This window comes from Penicillium angulare, assembly GCF_028827245.1.
Source record: "Penicillium angulare strain IBT 27051 chromosome Unknown utg000003l_segment0_segment0, whole genome shotgun sequence".
Lineage (NCBI taxonomy): Eukaryota > Fungi > Ascomycota > Eurotiomycetes > Eurotiales > Aspergillaceae > Penicillium > Penicillium angulare.
Window position 1 is genome coordinate 2,199,784 of NW_026623162.1, and position 22,287 is coordinate 2,222,070.

The window sequence follows — 22,287 nt, forward strand, 5'->3', positions numbered from 1 at the left end:
AACAGGACTTATAAGAGCTTTTCAGGGTCAGAAGCTAATTTTGGTCTACACCTGGCCCAGGCCAATACCAAGGCTAGGCAACTTTAATCTGAGACCTGGATATTTGCTTATCTGGAGCTTCCTCTTTTGGCTTTGCAAACCTTCCAAGGTTGTAATCTCAAGATCCAAGCCTCCACCTGCTCAATTCAAGTTGTTTGTTGGTTTTTTTTTCTCAATATGTGGATATTTATTCATTCATTTCTTTGTTTTGATGGGTCTACCCATGAAATATATCATGATTAGCTCTCAACGGCATTCAAGATAAACTTCCAAAGGCAACCAAATACCCAGAAATCAAATGCCAAGTAGAGAACCCCATTTGAGTGACTTCAGGGTTTGGAGCCGCCAATGGCAATTCGGCGTGGGTGGGGCGCGATATAACCTAAGTGGCCCAATGTCTCACTGCCCAGGAGCCGCAGCAGATACTATATTCAAACGGTTCCCTTAAGGGTCCAAATGATAGAGTTTAAAAATCTATAGCCGGCTTGGAGGCTCGAGAGGCCAGATGTAAATGGACTTGTGATTTTGAAATGTCTATTAGCAACCTGGTTCCCACTCGGAGGAAGACTTGGTCTTCTAGGAGTCTCCTTTGTGGGAAATCTACTACCGCTCACCAAACAATTAATCGTATTAGAACATACCAACGAACATGAAATACGATCGTGTTTCTTTCTCCTCTATAATAATGATTTGCAATATGATGATCTACCACACTCTAAGTAATAGAGATTGCTCCGAAAAGAAAAAGGTATATTCTAAAAATGATCATCCAAGTGGAGCCATTGTCCACAAAAAGCCAACTGGGAGCAGCCAGTTACTACTAGTACTACTATTTTATAGGACCCCTGACAATCTCGAAAGCAAGTGCAAAATTATTCTACAGTCAAGCGGGCATTGCAAATATAATATATGTTCTCTCTCTCTCTCTCTCTTTCTCTCCCTTAATCGGGAGGAACTTCGGTGCTCACCAGATATTAATTAGATGTTAGTACTACATGAGGTATGATGAAGAGCCTCCTCTTACATACGACCATAGGGTGTGGAGAACAGAGCTTCCCGTCCGCTCAGCCGTACCTAAGCTACACTTAGATAATGGTTAATTCTAAATTTCTAAAAGAATAATAGTATAGAGAAGGGCCGAGCCAAAATAAGCTTTTTTGAATTCAGCCTTATTCTATGATCTATTGATCTGAGTTGCTTTGGAATATCAAAAGTAAAAAGCATAATTCTGACATTCAAAAGTGTATTGTCGCCATACTCAAATGCAAAGTGGCTATATCCAGAGGTCCGATTTCTGACCGCGGGGAAATTACCCTCGGAAGGATTCCGTAGAAATGGAGAGCTCGGGTTGCGGGGGCATCGCTTGTTCATTGTTATTCCCGATTCTTTTGTGAATCCCCACAAACTTAAACATATTCCAGTTATCGTGACTCGAGATCAAGAATTTCATCGGTCTGCATACAAAAAGCTGCATACCCAAAACCATTATGACGTCCAAGCCCACAGAATCCCCTTCACTCTATCCAGGGGAAATTCTCGACACCATCGCCGGATTTCCCGCAATATACCATTTCCAGCCCGCCGTAAAACAAGATGAGAACCCCGAGAAGACCACACCATTAGTGGTGTGTATCCCAGGGTCCATGCATTTGGCCCGAATCTTCTACGGGGGGCACAAGGGATCAAAAGAGAGCGATTTCCTAGCACATCACCTCAGCAACTTTGGCTTCAACGTTGTATCACTCTCATACCCAGTGGAATCTAGTCCTGAGATCATGCCAACGACAGGTCCACACTTCCGAATTCAAGATTGGGGTCATCAAGCAGCAACGATAGCCAAAAAGGCGATTGAGGACAATTCCTTGACGACGCGATCTATCATCCTTATAGGATGGAGCATGGCCGGCCGAGTGGTTGTACCATTCAACAAAGCAGCGAAGAGTCTGGATCTGAACGTTGAACAATTCATCAGTTTCGCTGCTACTCCCGGCATTTCCAACATACGCAATCCAGCTCCGGGAATGGACTGCAGCAAAGCAGGATATTTTTGCATTCCAACTCGGATTGGTAACTTCTATCAACAAATTGAAGCGATGGCAGGATTCAACGACAACAAAGTTGCTATTCCACGCGATATCTTTCTCCGTGAATATGTCGGGGGTACGCCGATCAATTTAACAGGAGTGAGGCTGAAATACGACGGGCAAGGGGCTTTCATCCAGGATGAAGTGACTCATGAAGAAGATACAGAAGTCTTCGATATTGGCAATATCCCTTTCATAACAGCCTTGTATCCGAATAGTATTCTCGATGCTAGTCATTCCCTTGCAGACCGTGCGACCTGGGGCTTTTTTCTTACATATCAATTGGAGGCGATGATCGGGAAAGAGGGATTTGAAAATTTGAAAGGGACAGTTAAATGGCAGAATCTGTTGGATTTTGTTCACTCTGCTCCTGAGAGACTTTGTTTATCTGTTGAAGGTAGCCATTTCTTCTTTGTTGGAGAAAGTTCTGCCCGGCAAGTAGCAGATAAGGTTGTTAGACTCTTTCGCGATTCAAAGGAATTCCAAAAAGAGCTGTTTGAAATGATAATGTAGAATAATTATAATAATTAGAGAGATAAAAGATTTCTATCCAAATCCCAATCACTTCAAGTATCCGTTTTAAAAAAAAACATCAAAGTCAAAATTTCTGATTCCTGGTCTCCTCAAGGTTCAATGGATAATCATGCCAGCCTGTCCTTGGCAAACATGATCATCAATACGAATACGCCCCTTTCAACACCTTAGCAGTGAACTCATCCGCCTCCAGCTATTTGCCTAGCTCAACCCATATACCATGGCATCACTAATTATACCTTTACGTCTTGTCAAGAAGTTGACTTTCAGCTCGGCAAGATCAAAAGTTCAACAATTCTTTGATGAAACCACCAGAAGTAATCACGTCAATCGAGTACCCTGAAAATACAACTAACGCACATTCTTTCTAAAGCCTCACTGTATTCAGATCTCGAACAATATCTTCATCCGTCAAAGAGATATTTGCCGAAGTTCGAGATCGATCGCCTATTGGAAATATTCGAGGCTTGTGGTGCCGAGAATGCGTCTAATCAGCAATGTACGCCCAACCCTTTACATGTAGCCTAGCCCAAAGCTTACAAATATAGGTTGGAATGAAGAGAGCTTCTCAAAGTATCTTGGAATAAAGCATCCCGAAATTGCCATTTCCAAAGACCTGGTACATCTTCTCTGGAAAATATTCCAATACTACGCGCATCATCCATTTGCACCTAAGTCATCTGAAGAGACGATCGATGCAAATGGCTTCAGACGTGCTATTCTACTTCTGCATCTTCGACGCACTGAGCATTTGGGCACATTAAAGCACTACTACCACTGGAATATGGAAAATGATTGTATCATGAATAGAAACGTTGAGAGAATATTCCGAATAATGGGGCAACCATACATTACTACCAACCTGAACGACGTGATGGATGCTTTAGCCAGTATACAACCTACTATCTCATATTGTGAGCTTCCATCGCGCGAGCAGGTAAAATCAACTGCACGCAGACTTATAGGCGAAGAGCCCATTCAGCCGTCCTTTCAGGTAGCTCGCAAAGACATCTCAAGTCTCATGTCTTTGCTACTAAGATTGAAGGTCAGCAATAAAAAGTCTAGGACATTCTTATACCAAGGCAACATTGAACCTGCGGATTCCACATATGATGAAATGGCAGAAATCTTGGTAAACAAGATTATCGGACGCGAGATAGATTTCCTGCAATCAGACCAGATACATCAAGTCTTGGCTTCTGTGGTATACTTCAACCCCTTGTATTTTCAGACAAAGACAGGACTAATGACCACAGCCGAACTTTTATGGACGTTTCCAACTTCTTTGGGCTGTCCTATTTCAATTATGGCCGGGATCCGAGATACAGAAATCATCCAAACTTCCAGAATCTGTGCCTAACAATATCCTTGGGGTTTTGTCTCTGATGCTTCTTCCAGCACATTTCAACTGGAGCAATCGGCGTAATGTTGAACCATGGGTTTGGGAGACTAAAGCCGAGGATCTCACGAACCCAAATGATATAAACGACGCATATTTGATCGAGTGTCTTGTGAAAATTGCAAGTCCACGATTGATGCTATTCACGAGTAATGAAGCATTAAGTTCACCCCAGGTAATTTGGGGAATTTATTTCGTTGGTCCCCTTTGGGTTAATTCAAGCTCGGGAGATCAGTGTCTGGACTTGAAAACCACTACAGCGCATTATATCTTTCAAATAAAGCCTGAGTTCCGTTGGATAAAGGGTATGGATTCTAAAACCCCACTTACGATAATGAAGAGTGACGGAAGTACTTCATCTGAGGAATTTGAGCAGAAATGCCAATCTTGGAAATCAGACGTGAAAGGGGGCAGCGATTGGCCAAGTCAAAAAGCCCAAGGAATACACGCGCGGTTTGATTTAAAAGCTAAATCTGTCTTATTAGTCGATGGATCTTGTGACGAGAAGAATGCGCGAAGACAGGCAGCTTTTCCAGACGACATGTTCTTTGATGGACAGAATGTATCTTCAGAGATGGGATGGGGGGTCTCAGCAGGGTTTGATACCATTCAAGTACTCAGTATTCCTGGCGGAGGTGATTTGCAGGACGGGCTTTTAAAGAGAAATGACCCGCGGTATACATTAAATACCCAAAGATCAACAGTCAGTTATGAGGAGATCAAGTCAAGGATACAGGGTTTTGGGTCCATCTCCAAGGTTGAGAGCTGAAGGTATTGGAGCTTTTGTCTGGTTGTCATGATATACCTTCCTATTCTTGCAGTTGGTTTTTGAAATGCTTCATTCAATAGAATAACTTGATGATAAGCCCTGGAGCAATATCATCATGGAATTATTGCTAAATATACAATCAAGTACTGCGGACCGTATCCGAGTCCACCCCTTGATGAGGCGCTATCAATCTTAAAATGAGTCATTAGGCCTTCCCAGATGATAGATGGTCTTTGGACCCAATGGGCATCCATATATAAATATAAGATCGCTTCCTCGAACTTTGGAATCAAGATATCATTCCTGGTTTTGTGAAAGAAAAAGAAAATAGATTTGTTGCACGGTCAAAATGGTTCAGGTTAAGCCCTTTGTTATCGATAATTGGGGTGAGGACATACTAGTGGACATATCATTTTGCAATGACTTGAACTAACAATAACATTTCTGCGATAGTCCGCCAGTTTAAGGTATGACACTTCTAGAACGACGGGAATAATGTTGATAATCTAATTCTCTTACAGCATTTAGCCAGCACAACTTTCCATGGTAAGCTTCCAAGCACTTAGTCCTGTATATAGCTAACTCAGCATTATCAGACACATGTGTTCAGCCACTATCCCTACAGGAATTGTCTCAATTTCAAGCTTCCGACTCTTCACTCAGTCCCATCAACAACCTAAACCCATTGAGTTATGGGGCAGTCTTAGGAAACCCCAGTCTTCGGGAGAAGATTCTCTCGCTCTACAGCAAAGATAGCGTTGAGCCGATAGACAAGCTATCTCTTACTGTCACCCAGGGTGCAATTTCTGCCAATTTCTTGGTTCTGGATACCCTTCTGGGACCAGGAGATCATGTTATTTGCCAGTATCCCACATACCAGCAGCTCTACGAGGTACCACGACGAGCAGGCACAGACGTATCGCTCTGGCGAACCAACGAGGAAAAGAAATGGATTCCGAACACCGATGACCTCTCGTCGTTAGTGAAGGAGAATACAAAAATGATCATCATAAAGTAGGTGTCTTCACTACTTATATCATCTTCAAAATTAACCTAGAAATTAGCAATCCCAACAATCCGACCGGGGCATCGATCCCTCTAGCAGTCCTAGAAGAGATCATCTCCTTCGCCGCCCAAAGAAACATAATTGTGTTCAGCGACGAAGTGTTCCGGCCACTTTTCCACGATCAATTTGCAGAGAACCCCCCTTCAATCATGTATTTCGCCGATGTGTACAAGAACATCATTGCGACATCCAGTCTGTCGAAAGCTTACTCACTCCCCGGTATCCGAGTTGGATGGGTAATCACACCCAACCCCGACCTTTTAAACCCCGTGATTCTTGCAAGAGACTACGCCTCTCTCTCCGTCTCACAAGTAGATCAGGATATAGCAACATACGCCCTCGATAAATCGGTACGAAGCAAGATCCTTCAGCGATCACTAGCCATCTGCAAACGCAATATTGATGCACTAGAGCGCTTTATCACATTGCATGCAGATAGATTGCGGTGGATTAAGCCGAGCGGTGCATCTTCGGCATTTGTGCAGGTAATTGATCCGAGGGCCGGCGGACCAGTTGATGATAAACTGTTTTGTGAGAGGATTATTCAAGAATCCGGGCTGTTGATTATTCCGGGTGGACTGGCTTTTGGTACGGAGGGTGAGCTAGACTTTAAGGGGTATATGAGAGTTGGGTTTGTATGTTCTGCTGAGAAATTTGAGCAGGCGCTGGTCATCTGGGGGCAGTGTCTTGGTCAGCTTTAGATTAGCCAAGGCTACGTTAATCACAGATAGGACATGTCGTTTCTTTTTTTCTTTCTCAAATGCGTACTTTGTGTCATCCTTGGCTTTGTTTTTTTTTTGTACATCTGATGGTTTCAAGGTTTGTGGTACCTGAATAGGGTGCTTGTTGTTTCACATTGTTCCCTTTATTAGGTCATTATGATACTGAATTCCTGTTTGCTGCTGCATGCTAAGCTCGGAACCTACATGGTGTCAAGTAGGGTCTACTCGGGGGGCAGAATTAAAGTAATTCATGTTTTTTTCTCTTCAAATCCGCAAGGTAGACAGCTAAATATTTGTGCATACTCCTTTTTAGTGATAATTAATATTTGATGAAAGGTTAAGATGGGCAGAGGCTTGAGGGAAATCTTAGCCGTTGGCATTACATAGATGATCAACACAGAAAATTCGGCGGATATACGACTCCACTGGCAGAAACCAAGTATTGTAGGTGGTATTGGGTGGCGAAAGAGCTCCCTGCATGAAGAAGAGGTCAGTTTCCCAATTGGCCTACCCCACAATGGAGTTTTCCAAACACGAAAAGACAGCATTCACAAAGCTAAGAGATGGACCATTACCATCGGCACGATTAGCTATCGGCGGGTTAAGGTACGGGGATGTCACGACGATCCCCAATGGAAGACACCTGAGCTGGAACAAGAACAGCACCACCTCCACCAACATCACCCGCTGGGGCCAAAAACTGGGGATGCGGCATGGCTGCTGCAGTCAGCTTTCAAAGTGACCTCTTTGGTCCATCCAGTCGGAACTCATTTCGAGGCATCGAGTCTACAAATTGCGTGTGAACGACCCACCACGCCATACGAGAGGATGACGTCGACCATTTTGGGGGTGAGCAAAACCTTGTCGTACATTTCCCCCCGATTCATTTGCTACACAGTAGGTAGGTATTAGTGACTCGTCCCCGGTGGTACAGGAGAAACAGAAACAAAAAAACAACAATGACCTCCATGGCCCACTTTTTGTGTGCGTTGTTGATGTTTTTTTATGTTTCCCACCAAAACAATTGCACGGCCAGCTCGCCTCCGGATGGAGTTCTGCATGCATATTGGGGGTGGGAGCGCGCGCGTCTCTGACCCCTCTCATCCTCCAGGCATCAGCGGCAGGAGTTGCGGCTTCTGACTGCTCCAGATCCACTTAGGCTGAGACCTTGTCCTCCCCCCTCTCAACCTTCCTGTTCTGAGCCCCCAAGAGAGTAGTCCAGAGCGTAAATCAAATCGGTGGCCGTGTCCGGGCCAGCCGGGGCCGGGGGCTTGTCCTATCAGTATAGAGTGGATCGGGGTTAGATACGGTGGTGGTACAGGGCTGCTAGTGCCGCGACCTATAAGAAGCAGGATCGGCTGTATGGCTGCTGTAGGGGACCCGGAAGAGCTCGGATCCTTGTTCTGATTCATTGAGACCGAAAATCTGGATCTGCCATCAGACGTACCAACGGCGACGGTGCCAAAGCCAAGAATTGGGCTCTCAATCCTGTCACGACTGGGTCCCGTGAAGCCCAGAGTGAGGTACTTTTGTTTGTATCTGGGTTTTTGTCGTCTCTCGTACTCAAATCCCGGTTTCTCTGTTTTTCCCCAGGTCATCACGTGACCACGACATCGGATCCTCGTCTGACTATGAATGGAGCTGGACAGGGCTGTAGATTCTATGACAGACTCATTGATACTATACTTTCCCACCATTCAGGCTACTAGGTATATATAAATTCTGGATTTAAGCCAGAAGCCCGGAAGATATTCCCAAGCGCCAAGAGGTCCCTTGCCAGGTCAGTTTCTCGGATCGGCTGCATTCTTTGGCAGCGAGGCAGTGCTGAAATGTGGATGCGTCGAATTCGTATGTACGACTCTCTCCTTTAATGAGAGATCGTCAGGAATCGATAGATCAGGCAATTAGAAAGAATTCCGTGTATTCCATTTTATCAATCTAGGTGTTATTTCCCCTGATGCAAAGTAGGTATAATCTATAATATCCTCCGTATACAACAGGCAGTGTACACATTGTAGAGAGTCCATCTTTACCGTACTGAAATGACCCGCACTCAACGACTGTTTCAATGTTCGATCCCTCCAAAAGCACCTCCCAATTCAATTTGATTTGATTAATTCGGTGTAAAATAATTTGATTTCATGGTTCTTATTCTTTGTTTAACTTTTAATTATCATATTTTCTTCTGTAATTGGTTGTATACATCTTTTTCTTGAGGTCTTGTTGCTTGTATTGTCTGTACCCTATTTTTTCCCTTCTCGATCGATCTTCGTTCCCACCCATTCCCGAAACGCCCACACAGCGGACCATTCCTATCCCTGTCGAGAACCAGTAGGCTTGAATCTCTTCCACTCTCCACCTCACCACCTCCTCCCCCCCAACACCACCCATCCCTTTCCCTCTTAACCCCCAAGTTTCAATAGGGGTGAGAGAGAAAGATTCCCGCAATATCCTTTCTCGGTCATGCACAAGATCTCCAACTTCACGGGCCAAGCCCGTCATGGTTGGGAACGAATGACGCCGACCTTCGGGATGTCTAGACCTCATACCGACATGGCCTTTCGTCGACCACATGGTGCTCCGCCCATGACTCCTCCCACAAGTATCGATCCTACCGTGAATCTGTCGTTCAACATCCCTTTCTCCTCCACCTTGGCCGGCCCCGATGTCGAAGATGTTTTGCATGCCAGTCCCGCCGCCTTGCAACGCTGGACTTTCCCCGAAGGCACACCCGATGGCACTTTTGTTCATCAGCTGCCTGTGCACACGAGTAATGTTGAAGGACTGCAAAGGTTATGCCGACAGGTTACAGAGACCAGTGGAGGCCGTGTGGAAGCCACCGTCACATCGTCAGAGCCGAAAGCTGTGCCGTCGCTACAACGGCGACCTAACGGTTTGGTGACCAATGTCTGCGTGACTGGCGACGGCGAAACGGCGCGTAAGATGCGTGCAAAGATTTTGAATGATACCCCCATTATGCTGGTACGTCAGTGAAAGCAATTTTTTCTTCTTTCTCCCTCTGAACCACATCGGTGGGCGCTGCGTCAAGAAGGACGAAAATTTGGAAATTTTTCAAGGACCGTCTCAACTTTGCTAACTCTTACGTTTTTTTGTCTCTCAATAGCGATGTGCGACCGTCGACGTGGATATGCATTTAATAGTGGATGGTTCGCCGAAAGGAATTCGAGCTAGTGTTCTGGAACACATGGACACTCTTGCCGCCTACACCGGAACCGATATTTTCCTGTTAACACCCAAGCTACACGATGCGGACAGTGCCGTCGTCTCATCCTATGGCTATGCGTCTGATAATGGCCTGGACCAACGCTTCCGAGTTGCTATTTACGGTGACATGGAAAGCTCGGAACATGCCAAGACTCGGATTCTGATCATGATCGATCAAATTGTGCGTTTACCCCCAATCCCTTCGGGTGGATCTCAGATCAATCGGCTAACAAACACATAGCTCAGACGCCATGTCGACGCTATCAAGCTGGAGCTGACCATGCACACGTTAGTGTGTGGCCGCACCCGCAAGAATATTAAGCTGATTGAGGCTGCCACATGTACCGCCATCTACTTCCCTCCACCATTCCCCCGAATCTTTGGATATACCCCTCCCGGTGCGAATCGTCGAAGCGAAGATGAAGTTTATATTACGGGAGAGACTACGGAGCAAATTGCTCTTGCGAAGCAGAAACTGCGGGAGCTGGTGATGGGCGTGAAAATCTACGTCAAGGATGTTGTTGTCAACTCTAGCAAGATTGACAACATTTTGCTTGACCGTCTGGACAAAGTTCGCAAGGTCATGGAAATGAACGGGTCTTACGTGCTTTTCCCACAGTTGGGCAGCCAGCGTGGTCTCGTTCGTATCCAAGGCACGGAGGTCCTGCATGTCGAGCGCACGGTTCGGGAGATTATGGCTCTGGTATGATACAAATGACACCAGTTTGTTTTGAATGAGAAATTGCTAACTTTACTTTTTTTTCAATTCTAGGCCGGTCAATTCTACAGCGCTTCGTGGTGGATCATCATGCCTGACCCTGGCCAGGGCGGAATTCGCCCACCCTCGACCGCCGACGTTCGATCGATGCTCTCGGATATCTGTACCAATTCCGAGGCCGAGGTTAGCTTTGACAACCTCACATTCACCATCAATGGATCCGATGATGCCGTCAAGGCTGCCATGACTGTTGTGAATCAGTTCCCATTTGTCACCCGCAGTCAGTACCAGATGCGAGTCAAAATTGAGCTGGCCAACGAACACAAGGAATTTGTCAGCGGCAAGAAGAACGGCAAGATCAACAAAATTATGGGACAAAGTGAGTCTAGCTTCGTCTTGGAGCTCGTATGAGTCAAAGTCCAGAATACTAACATATAAACAGGCAATGTCCAAATCATTTTTGACGGCTTCAATGAGTATAACTTTTATATCGATGTCTGTGGAAACCAATACGAGTCTACCAAGAACGGCCTCGATCTTGTCGAGCAAGAGATGCCCGCCTCTATCTCCTTTCATGTACCTGACCAGTACCACAAACGGATCATTGGTATCGGTGGACAACACATCCAGCGTATCATGAAGAAATACTCCGTATTTGTCAAGTTCTCCAATGCCATGGACCGCGGTGGAATGGGCAAGGAAGATGATGACATCAAGGTCGACAATGTCATTTGCCGAACCCCGGCTCGCAATGCCCAAAGTCTGGACCTTGTCAAGCAGGAGATCATGGACATGGTCGAGAAAGTTGTAAGTACATCAATATCTTTTACCCCCGGCACAGAGAAATTCCGATTTAACGGTACCACCATAGGATGCTGAGTACGTATCTGAGCGAGTTGTCATTAACCGCCTGTACCACCGTGAACTGTTGGCTCGTATGACCGAGATCGATGAGCTTGAGAAGAAATGGAACTGCAAGATCGAGTTCCCTAGCACGGAACTTGCCAGTGATGTTGTGAACATCTCTGGTCCTGAGTACCAGGTTCCCCAAGCCGTCGATGCTTTGCTGGGCATGGTACCAGAGAGCCATGAGCTGCACTTCCAGAGCTCTGCGGTGCTTCGCGAGTACTTTAAGGCTCCCGACTTCATTGTGGATGTTCGCACCAAGCTCAAGGAGCAGTACGAGGTCGACATCAATGTGGACACCAGCGCCGACCTTCAAGACCATGGTGAGGGAGGTTCTTCTTCCCCTGACCCGGCCCCGGAAGATCGTGTGGTGCTCGGTTACACCAGGAACAATGCCGGTGGCCTCAAGGATGCCATCGACTTCCTCATCTCTCAATTTGTCGCCCACGGTCTTGATGCTAACACCGTCAAAGGTGCCATCCCCCGACCCAAGTCGGACTCATTCGAAGAGTCATTGCCCTTCTTTGACTCGAAGCTGTTGCAGCATGCTCCTGTCCCACTCGTAACTGATTCTCCAACGCGCCCCAGCTTTGTCGATGAAGTCAGCGAGCGTGGATCAATCTTCGAGCGCCTCCGCAAACCCGGCAGCATCTCGTCTTTCTCCTCCTTTATAGGTCGTAAGAACCATTCGGCATCCCCAGCCTCCTTCTTCAAACATGCGTCCAGCAACGCCTCCAAGGCATCGCTCGTTTCCATGGAATCGCGGGATAGCGGCTACCGCAATCCTTGGAATGACTCCGGTGTGAATCTCCCCGAGGACGATATCCCTGTCCTCGGGAGCTCACACAGCCACAAAAGCAGCAACAGCAACAATGGCTGGCCCGCGCGTTTTGATACCAAGTTTCCTTTCGGTACGGCACCCGGGGACATGACACCTAAGCATGACCCGCGTGCCTCTTTTGACAGTGGTCGCCCTAGCACTTCGAATTCTACATCTGGATACCCGGCCCCAATTGGGCCACCGCGTTAAACCACAAAATATCCATTTACAGCAGTATACCCTTTTTGGTTGTGATTTGATTTTCTGTCTGATTCCCAGCGTGTGTTTCTGTCTATGTGTCTCTTTTGATCTCTGTTTTCTTTATTATTTTCCGTATTCCTTTTTACTTTTTACATCTTTTTTTGTTTGATTGATACCACGGAACGCAAGCAACGAAGGCGCCAGAAAAGAAAACGAGATATCCAAGATCTGTGTGAGATAGAGCGGGGAAATTTATTCCCTGCCGATCCTATAGTTCTTTTTACGTGTGCTTTTTTTCTTTTTTCTTCTGATCGTTGAAATTTTGTTGATGATTCGGTGTGCATGGGAGGCTCGGGTTTACGGGTTCAAGTCGGCTTCAACGGGATACCTTGGTATAGTTTGGTGTCGGCAATGGACTCGGGATGGAATCACGTTTGATTTTCATGTTCTCTTCTCTTCTTCTTTCTCTTCTTTGTCGCGTTGATGTTTACTCTTTTGATATCCCCATCAATGAGATTTGACCTTAGACGATCCACTATTCCACTTCCACGACATAAAGTATTGAAATCATCTTTAAATCGAAAGCTAAAGAGAATACCGTTGATATAATCGTCCACAATCAGCAATTATCCGATTCTCCATCTGTCTAGCCCATTCAATCCATCCAATCCAAACAGTGGAAACACGACGATCACCCCACTGACGTAGCAACGCGCAATACTAAGTACCAAGTCCTAGAAGTAACGTGGGGTTGACCACCCCTCATACTTCCCAGTTCCCCACAGCACATAAGAGCAACCTTCAACACATCCATAACCCGTAAACCCAGTCTCTACATCAATCCATACAAGAAATCGGATCAAATCAAACCCATAAAAAAGAAAGAAGAAAAGAAATTCAAACAAAAACAAAATGGACTCCTACCCACGCCCTGACTTCCACCGCAAATCCCCAACCTGGCTCACCCTCGACGGACCCTGGACCTTCACCTTTGACGATGAAGACACAGGTCTAAAATCACAATGGCAGAAATCCCCCTTAAAAACACCAACTACAACAAAAATAACCGTCCCCTACGCCTTCCAAACTCCCGCATCAGGAATAGGACTCCACGAAGCCCACGAAGTCCTCTGGTATGAGCGAGAGATCAACGACATCCGCACCCCTGCAGAGCTCAAAACCGGAAACAGACTTCTCATCCGCTTCGGTGCTGTAGACTACGAATGTACGATCTGGGTTAATGGAGCTTATGTCTTCTCGCATCGAGGAGGTCATGTACCCTTTGACGTTGATGTGACGGATGCACTTTTGGATTCGGATTCGAATTCAGGAGAGGGTGGGAATCGACTCACGCTCCGTGTGAGAGATTCACCGGGTGATCTGGCTCAGCCACGAGGAAAACAGTTCTGGGGCCCTGTTCCAGAGAGTATTTTTTACACGCCTACGAGTGGAATTTGGCTTTCTGTTTGGATGGAGAGTGTACCTCGTTTGAGACTTTTGGATGGGAGTGGAGGGACCGTGCTGCGGAGTGATGATATTGAGAATGGAGAGTTGGCAGCTCATGTTGCTATTTCGGGACGATTGGCGGGTGTTTCGGGGAAGGAAAAGTGTGCTGTTGAGGTTGTTGTTTCGCTTGCTGGCGTGGAGGTTAGTTCTACGCGGGCTGATGTGCATCCTCATCGGAATTGGGGGGAGTTGAAAGGAAACGTGAAGGTTTCTTCGAAGGATATCTCATCTTTGAAGGGAAGAGATGAGTTTAAGGAGGAGGGTGTTTGGTATGGGGATCATGATGGAAAGGGATCAGTTGCATTATGGGCACCTGAGCATCCTATTCTCTACGATTTGACCTTGAGACTTTACTCGGGTGAGAACCTCGTTGATGAAATCCTTACAACGACCGGAATGCGTTCTTTATCCTGGACAAATGGCGATGGGACATTCAGATTGAATGGACGGCCTTATTTCCAGATGCTTTTCTTGGATCAAGGCTATTGGCCCGAGACAGGATTAACGCCTCCATCATCCGAGGCATTGAAGACTGATATCGAGATGGCGAAGGCATTGGGTTACAATGGGTGCCGAAAACATCAGAAGGTAGAGGATAGTCGGTTCCAGTATTGGGCCGATAAGCTTGGATGGCTTGTTTGGGGGGAGATGGCGAATGCGTACGAGTTTGGAGTTGATTATGTGGAGAGGATGGATGCTGAATGGGCTGATGCTGTACGGAGGGATATCAATCATCCTTGTATTGTGACTTGGACGCCTGTTAATGAGAGTTGGGCCTATACGGATTTAAAGGGGAGTATTGAGCAGCGAAATCATATTCGCTCGCTATACTATTTGACCAAGTATGCTTATGTTTCCTTAATTTACCTACTAACATTATCGGCTGTCAATCATTTCAGAAACCATATCAGACTAACATGAAGATGAACCAGATCACTCGACCCAAGCAGACCCATAAATGACAACTGTGGCTGGGAACACGTCCACACAGACCTAACAACCTACCACGACTACACGGACTCTCCCGAACTAACCTCCACCTGCTCAAAAATGGAAGGTGGGATCCTTTCCCAAAAAGGTGGCCACGACATGTTCACAAAACCCATTTACTCCGGTTTCTCAGGCCACACGCTTCTAGATCCTGGAGCAACACATAAAGCTGGTGCACCGGTGATATGTACCGAGTTCGGTGGTGTTAACATTGCACCTGTTAAAGGTGGAGAGGCCGGTGAGCGGGACTGGGGATATACCACTGCCGTTGATGTGGAGGATTTTCTCATTCGATATGAGAAGTTGGTTATGGGTGTTGTTAAAGGGGGACATTCTTGTGGATTGGTTTATACGCAATTGTGAGTATTGAACATTATCTTTACTTTCTACTTTTTCGCTTCCAGGAACAGAATGGATAGTATTGACTAATTTTTCTTTTTAGATGTGATATTGAGCAGGAGGTTAATGGGCTTTATTCTTATGATCGGAAGGAGAAGGTACCTGTTGCTCGTGTTAAGGCTATTATGGATGCTGCAAAGGATTACTATTATAACCACGTAGGCGTTCAGACTCATGGGGCGAAAGGATGGAAGAAACTTTTGGAGCAGGGGAAGCAGGTTCTTCATCGGGCTTAATGGTGTCAACAACTTGAACTTGAAGTAAGCATCTGATGAACTTGGCCTATGAAAGCTGCTTGATCGAACTTCAAATAGACTAGAGAGTAGGGAATTTAAAGGATGCTTTATCATCTACAGTACGAAAAGTTAATTATTGCAACCAAATCCCATATTCTCATTAAATTAGGCTGTTATTTAGCCAGTAGTATCGATTCGCTGAATGCTTTGTTTTAGGTAGAATGTGAAATGATAGAGAATGAGGCTAACCCAACTCGAAACGCCCGTACATGCCGAAACCCACAACAAAAAAAAAAAGAGAAAAAAAGACTAGAATGGCGGCGAAAAATGAGATAGCTGCGCTGGGTAGATGCATTTTACAGAGGATTAAAAAATATGCGCAGAAGAAAATCACATGTTAGCGAGTTCGTGGTCGATTTGTCGATCCAGGAATGCACGCTTGTCACCTGTGAGGGAGGTTTGAAGACGCTGTTCAACCAATACGCGAACTGTAATAGATTTATGTTAGTTATGTATTCAAAGTTGAAGTCAAGAGGTCTCGAGAGAATGTCATGAACTTACCCTGCTTTTTGGTGACAGTGTCGAGGTCCACCTCTGCGAGACATCCACGGATAGCCTCGGTGATGGACATTTCGTCGGGACCAGATCCAGCACGGAAGTCAAATGCTGTGCTGGCAGGTCGGGCGGGGCCGGAGGGGTATTGACCCATTGGGCTACGGGCCCGCGCGAGATTGTCGGTACTCTGCATGAAACCAATGCTATGGCGACTTGCATGACCCGGGTTATCTTGGTAGCCACTGAGGCCGCCAAGAGACATGTGACGAGATGTAGCTGCTGGGTGGCCGCCTAGCTGAGGGTAATCGGTGTACCGGGAGAAACTGGACATGTGCGAATTACGGTTACCAGGAACGTTGCCACCAACGAATGGAGCTGGTGATTGAGGTGGCATGTAAGGGCTAGCATGGCGGCCATTGGCTGGGAAGCCAGTGAGGATTGTCGAGGCTGGCCGGACTGATGAGTACTGAGAGTGGATCTCGTCCATTTCCATTTCATCCACATGTGGCCCCCCAGTAGAGTAGATCTTCTCAGAAGCAAGCTCTCCGCGTCGGCCAGGGAGATTGTTGGACAAGGCGTAGTCGTCCCATCTCTGCAATGGAATACTGCGAGGGTCGAAACCCTCATCTTCCACAGCGATGACACGCTTTGATCCCTTCTCACCAAGAACCACACGGGTGCTACCCCAGGTGAAATCATCCTGTTTCCAGAAAGAATACAAGGGCAGCACAAAACTGTAAATGGGGAACGCAATGAGGTAGATGATCATCCAGCCGATATGTTGCCATTGGCGCTTGACAATAAAGATGATTGCCTGAAGACCGTAAATACCAGCCAACATAATGATGGAAATCAACGGGAATGGACCGGAATCACTGGCGACGCGGTAGATCAGATAACCAAGATAGACACATGTAGCCGGTAGAATAACGGTTCCAAGAAGATCAATAAGGACGACGAAACGCATGCTGAAACAACAGAACCCACAAAGGTCGGGGAGAGCAGCTAGTTCGACCAGATTGTGGATTGTGGAGTTAATCCAACGACGTCGCTGTGAGATCAACACACCCCAGGTTTCGGGAGCAGCGGTACTTGCATATGCATTGGGAAGGAATTTGTAACGCATCGAGGGGAAATGCTTCGTCATAAGAGTTGTCAAGAATCGATCCTCACCCAACGACAACAGGTTCTTCTTGTGGAGGGTATCGATATCGATATCAGCGTACTCTTTGATGAGCCTGTCCGCAATGATGAGAGGACGCCCCTTGTCTGCAGTTCTAAGACGATACATGGTGAAACTAAAGTCGGTTGATTTCTGATTAGTCCAAGCACAACACGGAATTGAAAAGACTCAGCTGAACTTACCATCCAGGAAGACAAGTGACACTGCCAAACAAGGACTCAAACGCTTTAGTGAGATGATGAGAAATGTAGTATTCGTACACTTGAATCATCGTCCACCAACTGCGTTCTTCATTTTGTAGACTTGTCTCGCCACAAATACCAGCAATCTTAGCATCTGCCGCACAGGCTGCTACTAGGCGATTCAGCGAATCCTCCCTGACACTAGTATCGGCGTCGACCATGAAACAATACTCATATAGCTCCGGGTCCACACCAATGATATTGTTGATCTGGTGGAAAACCTCGAGTTCCATAGGAGACATTGGGGCGCGATGATGCACACGGTTCAGGAACTGCATCAGCAGGACTTGCGAATCTCGTTTTCCTCGGTTACCAGGCTTGGTCTTTGTCTGCTCCGACTCCTTACCGACCTTGACGACCACGATGTAGGGAACAACATTGCCTTCGTACTCATAGAGACCAGAGTAAACCTTCGCGTAGTTCAGTTGTTCACTACCTTGACCAACTGATCTGCATGGCAGAGCTGGAGGGTCTAACTTTGGATCAACTCCAAGAATATCCAGTATAATCTTGGGAGTTGGTCGATCATTACCACCACCAACGATCATACCGTCGCAGATCACAAATATGAGTTTTCGTTTATTGTCGTACTGCAAAGCTGTCAAGGAATCCAGTCCTTTTCGCAATGAGTCTTCACCTTCAGTGTAGGCAGGAACCAAACAGATCACAAACTTGTCTTGTGGCGCTGGTCGCCGCTTGGACCCTAGCTGCAGTGCAGCCAGGAACTTGACGAGGATAACAGCACAAATGAGAATAGTGAATGACAAAAGCAGCCAATTGTTGACGGTACATCGAGGACTGTTTCGAAAGTCCACCTTTCCTTGATAGAAAACGTAGTCCATACAGCTTTGTGCTTCATTGAACTCTTTTGTGTCCTGCCACTTGTCCGTAACGTCGGTTCCAGCGTAATTTTGGAATAATGTCGTCACGGCACTTGGTAGGAAATCATAATCATCATTTGATGAATAGAGATTCTTGGTATAGAAGTAGTTCGTGAGGTCGTAAACTTTGCTATTTACAATGACCCAATATCGCGAATAGTCATTGGCTTGCTTTGAAATGGTCGACTTGGTCCATACCAGATCGCCCTTGTAGTAATCTGCGATCTTGGGCATGAAGACTTCTTTGTACCAGGTCCACTTATGGAGTTTGGTGGTATTTGATGCCTGGAGAATGGGTCCAGAAGTATGTTCTGCGTAAGCATTCGCGACGGCTGACGTATCGTTGTTATGCATCTGGAGGGTATCGTCTGTCACAAATGAGCCACAAACCTGGGTAAGAGGCGGAGGGAAATAAGCATCCAAATTTAGACCAGCGAAAGTCTTCATGAGGGTGGAAGTAGTATCAGTTCCGTCATCGCTGTGCTGTTTGCGCCAGAATTTGCTGATATCGTATACCCGACCGTGAATGCTGACGAAGAAGTTATCATCTCCAGTGTGCCAACTGACTTCCTTGGTGTTCCAGACTTTGCCTTTGTTGGGACAGAGTAGATCACCGAATGCAATGATGTAGAAACAGACCAGGGCATTGAAAAACAGGATGATAAAAACCAATACAACTTTTTCTCTCCATGCCATCCGAACATCTGGACGTTTCATACGGCCAACGTATCGAAGGAGTGGTGAAGGGATCCAAAAGGTGAGTGTCCATACTAACGCCACCCACAATCGACGGCTTGTCGGAATAGTCTTCTTCTCGATGTGTTTGGGATCTCCGAATTCAGGGTCAAGATCTCCAAGGTACCGACCATAGTCATCATAGTAGGCGACGTCTCCTTTGTTGTCGTCACCCTTGTGGCCTAGTCCATAGTCACCAGCGGCACCAGCTTGGGTGTATGGCATACTAGGAGCGATGGACTTCGCACCTCCCATGACACTTGGAGCAACCATAGCGGACTGATTCATGAGAAGATCATGTTGACTTCCCAAGAGATTGGTTGATTCACCAACCTGGTTACCATCCGGGGTAAGGCCAGGTTCGTACAACATAGCGCCATATCCAAACGGATTTGCGGGGCTCTCCTCCGACTTGAGGTCGAGCATGCTTTCCGCTTCCCACCACGCTCCTTCTCGCATCCAGATACGCTGGGCTCCCACGATAGCCTCTCCGTTACTCCATCCTCTTTCGAGAATCCAGTTTTGGACACCATCTTGGCCCTCGGGACAACCTAATATAGCGTAACGAGCGACAAATTCTTCCACGTCAAAGTCGGCTGTAAAATCAAGCTGCTTCAAACGACGGTTTGCCCATTCGGGGAGTCGCCAGTCCCGCAGCTGTCGTGACACGGTACCAGCTGACCAAGCAGGATGCGAGGCACTCAGACTCCCGGGTAGGTCATCTGTCGGGTGAATGGATAGATGGTACCAAACACGGCTACTCAACAGGGTCGTCGGAAGATCAAAGCGTCCTCGTTGTCCCAATGAGATACCCTCTCCCTCGACAGGGAAAAGAAGCTGACGCAAAAATGCATCTGCCTCAAATTCCACACCAACCTTCTCCAGAACGCCCTGTCGTCTGTCGAGTTCATAGTCCCGTTCACGCAGAGTGGCACTTCCCTCAATTGCGAGATCAGCCTCCACTTGTGAAACGGCAGTATTCATTTCTTGGATGACAGATTGCCCGAGGGAGGGGATGGAAATTCCGTCATCTTTCATTTCAGCGTTAATCCCAAGGTTGTCGTCAAAGACACCTCTCATAGCGACCGCCTTTCCGAGTGCTGGGCGTGGAACATCAATCACAGTAAGGCTGACAGTGTCTTCATTAGTCCAGTGAGGGGCACCGTGGCCTTCAACGCTAGAGTCATTTTCTAAGGCATTCTGAATATCGACCGAGATGGCTTCGTTCGCTTTGCTGATGATCCAATCCACCAGAGCTTCATAGATACCCGCAAGCAGAATCTCGCGTTCATCAGTTGAGCATTTGTGGAGCAGGACTTCTGGGTCGACTCCGAGAAGACCTCCAACTTCCTCACAAACTTCTTCGAGCTCCTCTTGATCCACCATAAGACCTGCTGCATTGCCAAACTTCAGCAAGCCGGCTAATACTGAGAGAAGGTTGCGCAGCGTGGCACCTTTGATGCCGATCGCTTTCAAATTCACACGCAAATCCTCCGCTGCAGCCGTGTCGTCCGCGGTCGGTAAGTATGACGGAGGCCCGTAGGTACCGGATCGGTTCAGTAATGCGTAGGATGCGGGTTCTTTCAGGTCTAAGAATTCGCGTTCTGCTGGTGTGGATGCGGAAGTCAGGAGGTAGTAAAATACATCGAAAGCACGATATCCGGCCTCATTGGGTATTTCCAGAAGACCCTTTTGTACATTTGTGCCGGATGTTGAGAGGGCCAAAGTCAACCCGACCACGGTGCCCTGGAGGGTTAATGAAAAGGAAGCTGAGAGGGCTGAATGCAGAGAATAAGAGGGATTGAATGATGTGACAGCCGCAAGAAACGGTCTGACGGCGGCCAGAGCTGTGAAGCCTATGTTTGGAATGCTGATGGGTAAAGCTGTGAGAAACGGCTCCAGGAGTGATGGCGTGGATTGGTGGAGAGAGCTAAATTAACCGGTTAGCGAACTAGATACATAATATATTCACCATTTGGAGACCGGAAAAAAACAAACCAGAGAAGAATGCAGCCATCTTCAGCGCGGCGACGAGCATGTTCCCAAGCCCGAATCGCCAAGTCTCGATCAATTGTCACGCCATTCCGGCCATCTGGTAGAGTGGTTGCTGCTGTGACCCAAGTGTTGACGACCAAACTGGTGCTGGCGTCTAGCTGATAGGGTTGGCCAGCTGTATAGAAAGAGTGGAGAGCATTCAGTAATGTGGTGGTGGAGACCTGGGTGGCATGTTGAGAGGTCGGCCGAGGCCCAGCGAGCCCGGCGGACTGGTTGGAGAAGACGGAGTAGCGATTCGACATGGCGAACGCTGGTTTAAAAGGGGGCGTCTCTCAGAGTGAAGGGAAAGAAAATGTCGATTGTCAGAGTATCATCAGGATGTAGATCGGGAAGGTTGATCGCGGTGAATATGGTGTTGAACTGGAGGTGGAGGGTGAGGAGTTGTCAGGTCAACACACGACAGTGTCCGTTTGAGTATACTCCGGGGAAATGAGCGAGTGACTGGGAGGTAGGAACTCCAAAGGTATGAAGGAATCGAGAGCAATAACGGGGAAGATGAAGAGTCGAGGATCAGGGGAGTATCGAAATCGAGAGGAGTGAGCTAGGAAGCAAAGAGAGAAAAGTGCAAAAAAGCAACACAGAAAACACCAGGGAAAAAAAGCGAGGCAGATAAGGGAAGGTAATGGGCGTGGGGAGAAGATCCACTGTAAACTCAATACGACTAGTGGCGTTCTGAGGATACAGTACCGATTGTACCGATTTGACAGTCCAGACGTAGGATGTATAATACCGCCGATCCCCGAACTCTTCTCTGCTGATCCTCCCGAAGCTTAGAGAGGGTACTGGATTGGATTATGATCTGATGTGTTGGATTTGAATATTGATATTGTTGACATTTTGAATTGAATTGAATTTTATTTATTTATTTACTTCCAAGGTTATTGTGTGATTTTAATCTATCCACGGATGTATTTTCCTAGATGTTTGGTCCCAAGGGTCTTTGCTAACCATGGAACAAGCTCTGGGTGTTTATTGAAAACATTCCACTGGATATAAACGATAATAGGTTATTCAATATAAAT

At 46.8% G+C, this 22,287-nt stretch overlaps 5 protein-coding genes across 5 annotated transcripts; 4 read left to right on the plus strand and 1 right to left on the minus strand.

Annotated features, from left to right (window-relative positions):
* Window positions 1-1,526: 1,526 nt before the first annotated feature.
* On the plus strand, window positions 1,527-2,636 carry N7478_002983 (uncharacterized protein; the record flags this gene model as incomplete). Its single annotated transcript, XM_056919197.1, has 1 exon — window positions 1,527-2,636. One exon carries the CDS (start codon window positions 1,527-1,529, stop codon window positions 2,634-2,636), a length of 1,110 nt encoding a protein of 369 aa, XP_056782355.1.
* Window positions 2,637-5,174: 2,538 nt separating this feature from the next.
* On the plus strand, window positions 5,175-6,592 carry N7478_002984 (aspartate aminotransferase; the record flags this gene model as incomplete). Its single annotated transcript, XM_056919198.1, has 5 exons — window positions 5,175-5,211; window positions 5,279-5,292; window positions 5,347-5,371; window positions 5,422-5,839; window positions 5,890-6,592. 5 exons carry the CDS (start codon window positions 5,175-5,177, stop codon window positions 6,590-6,592), a joined length of 1,197 nt encoding a protein of 398 aa, XP_056782356.1.
* A 2,484-nt stretch (window positions 6,593-9,076) lies between these two features.
* On the plus strand, window positions 9,077-12,492 carry N7478_002985 (KH domain protein; the record flags this gene model as incomplete). The annotated part of the gene is made up of 6 exons (XM_056919199.1): window positions 9,077-9,595; window positions 9,738-10,019; window positions 10,080-10,541; window positions 10,611-10,935; window positions 10,999-11,363; window positions 11,428-12,492. The coding sequence occupies 6 exons, from the start codon at window positions 9,077-9,079 to the stop codon at window positions 12,490-12,492; spliced, it is 3,018 nt and encodes a 1,005-aa protein (XP_056782357.1).
* A 903-nt stretch (window positions 12,493-13,395) lies between these two features.
* On the plus strand, window positions 13,396-15,614 carry N7478_002986 (glycoside hydrolase family 2 protein; the record flags this gene model as incomplete). Its single annotated transcript, XM_056919200.1, has 3 exons — window positions 13,396-14,831; window positions 14,922-15,338; window positions 15,422-15,614. The coding sequence occupies 3 exons, from the start codon at window positions 13,396-13,398 to the stop codon at window positions 15,612-15,614; spliced, it is 2,046 nt and encodes a 681-aa protein (XP_056782358.1).
* A 390-nt stretch (window positions 15,615-16,004) lies between these two features.
* Window positions 16,005-21,507, minus strand: csmB (putative chitin synthase; the record flags this gene model as incomplete). Its single annotated transcript, XM_056919201.1, has 4 exons — window positions 16,005-16,102; window positions 16,176-17,467; window positions 17,535-21,140; window positions 21,209-21,507. The coding sequence occupies 4 exons, from the start codon at window positions 21,505-21,507 to the stop codon at window positions 16,005-16,007; spliced, it is 5,295 nt and encodes a 1,764-aa protein (XP_056782359.1).
* Window positions 21,508-22,287: the final 780 nt, after the last annotated feature.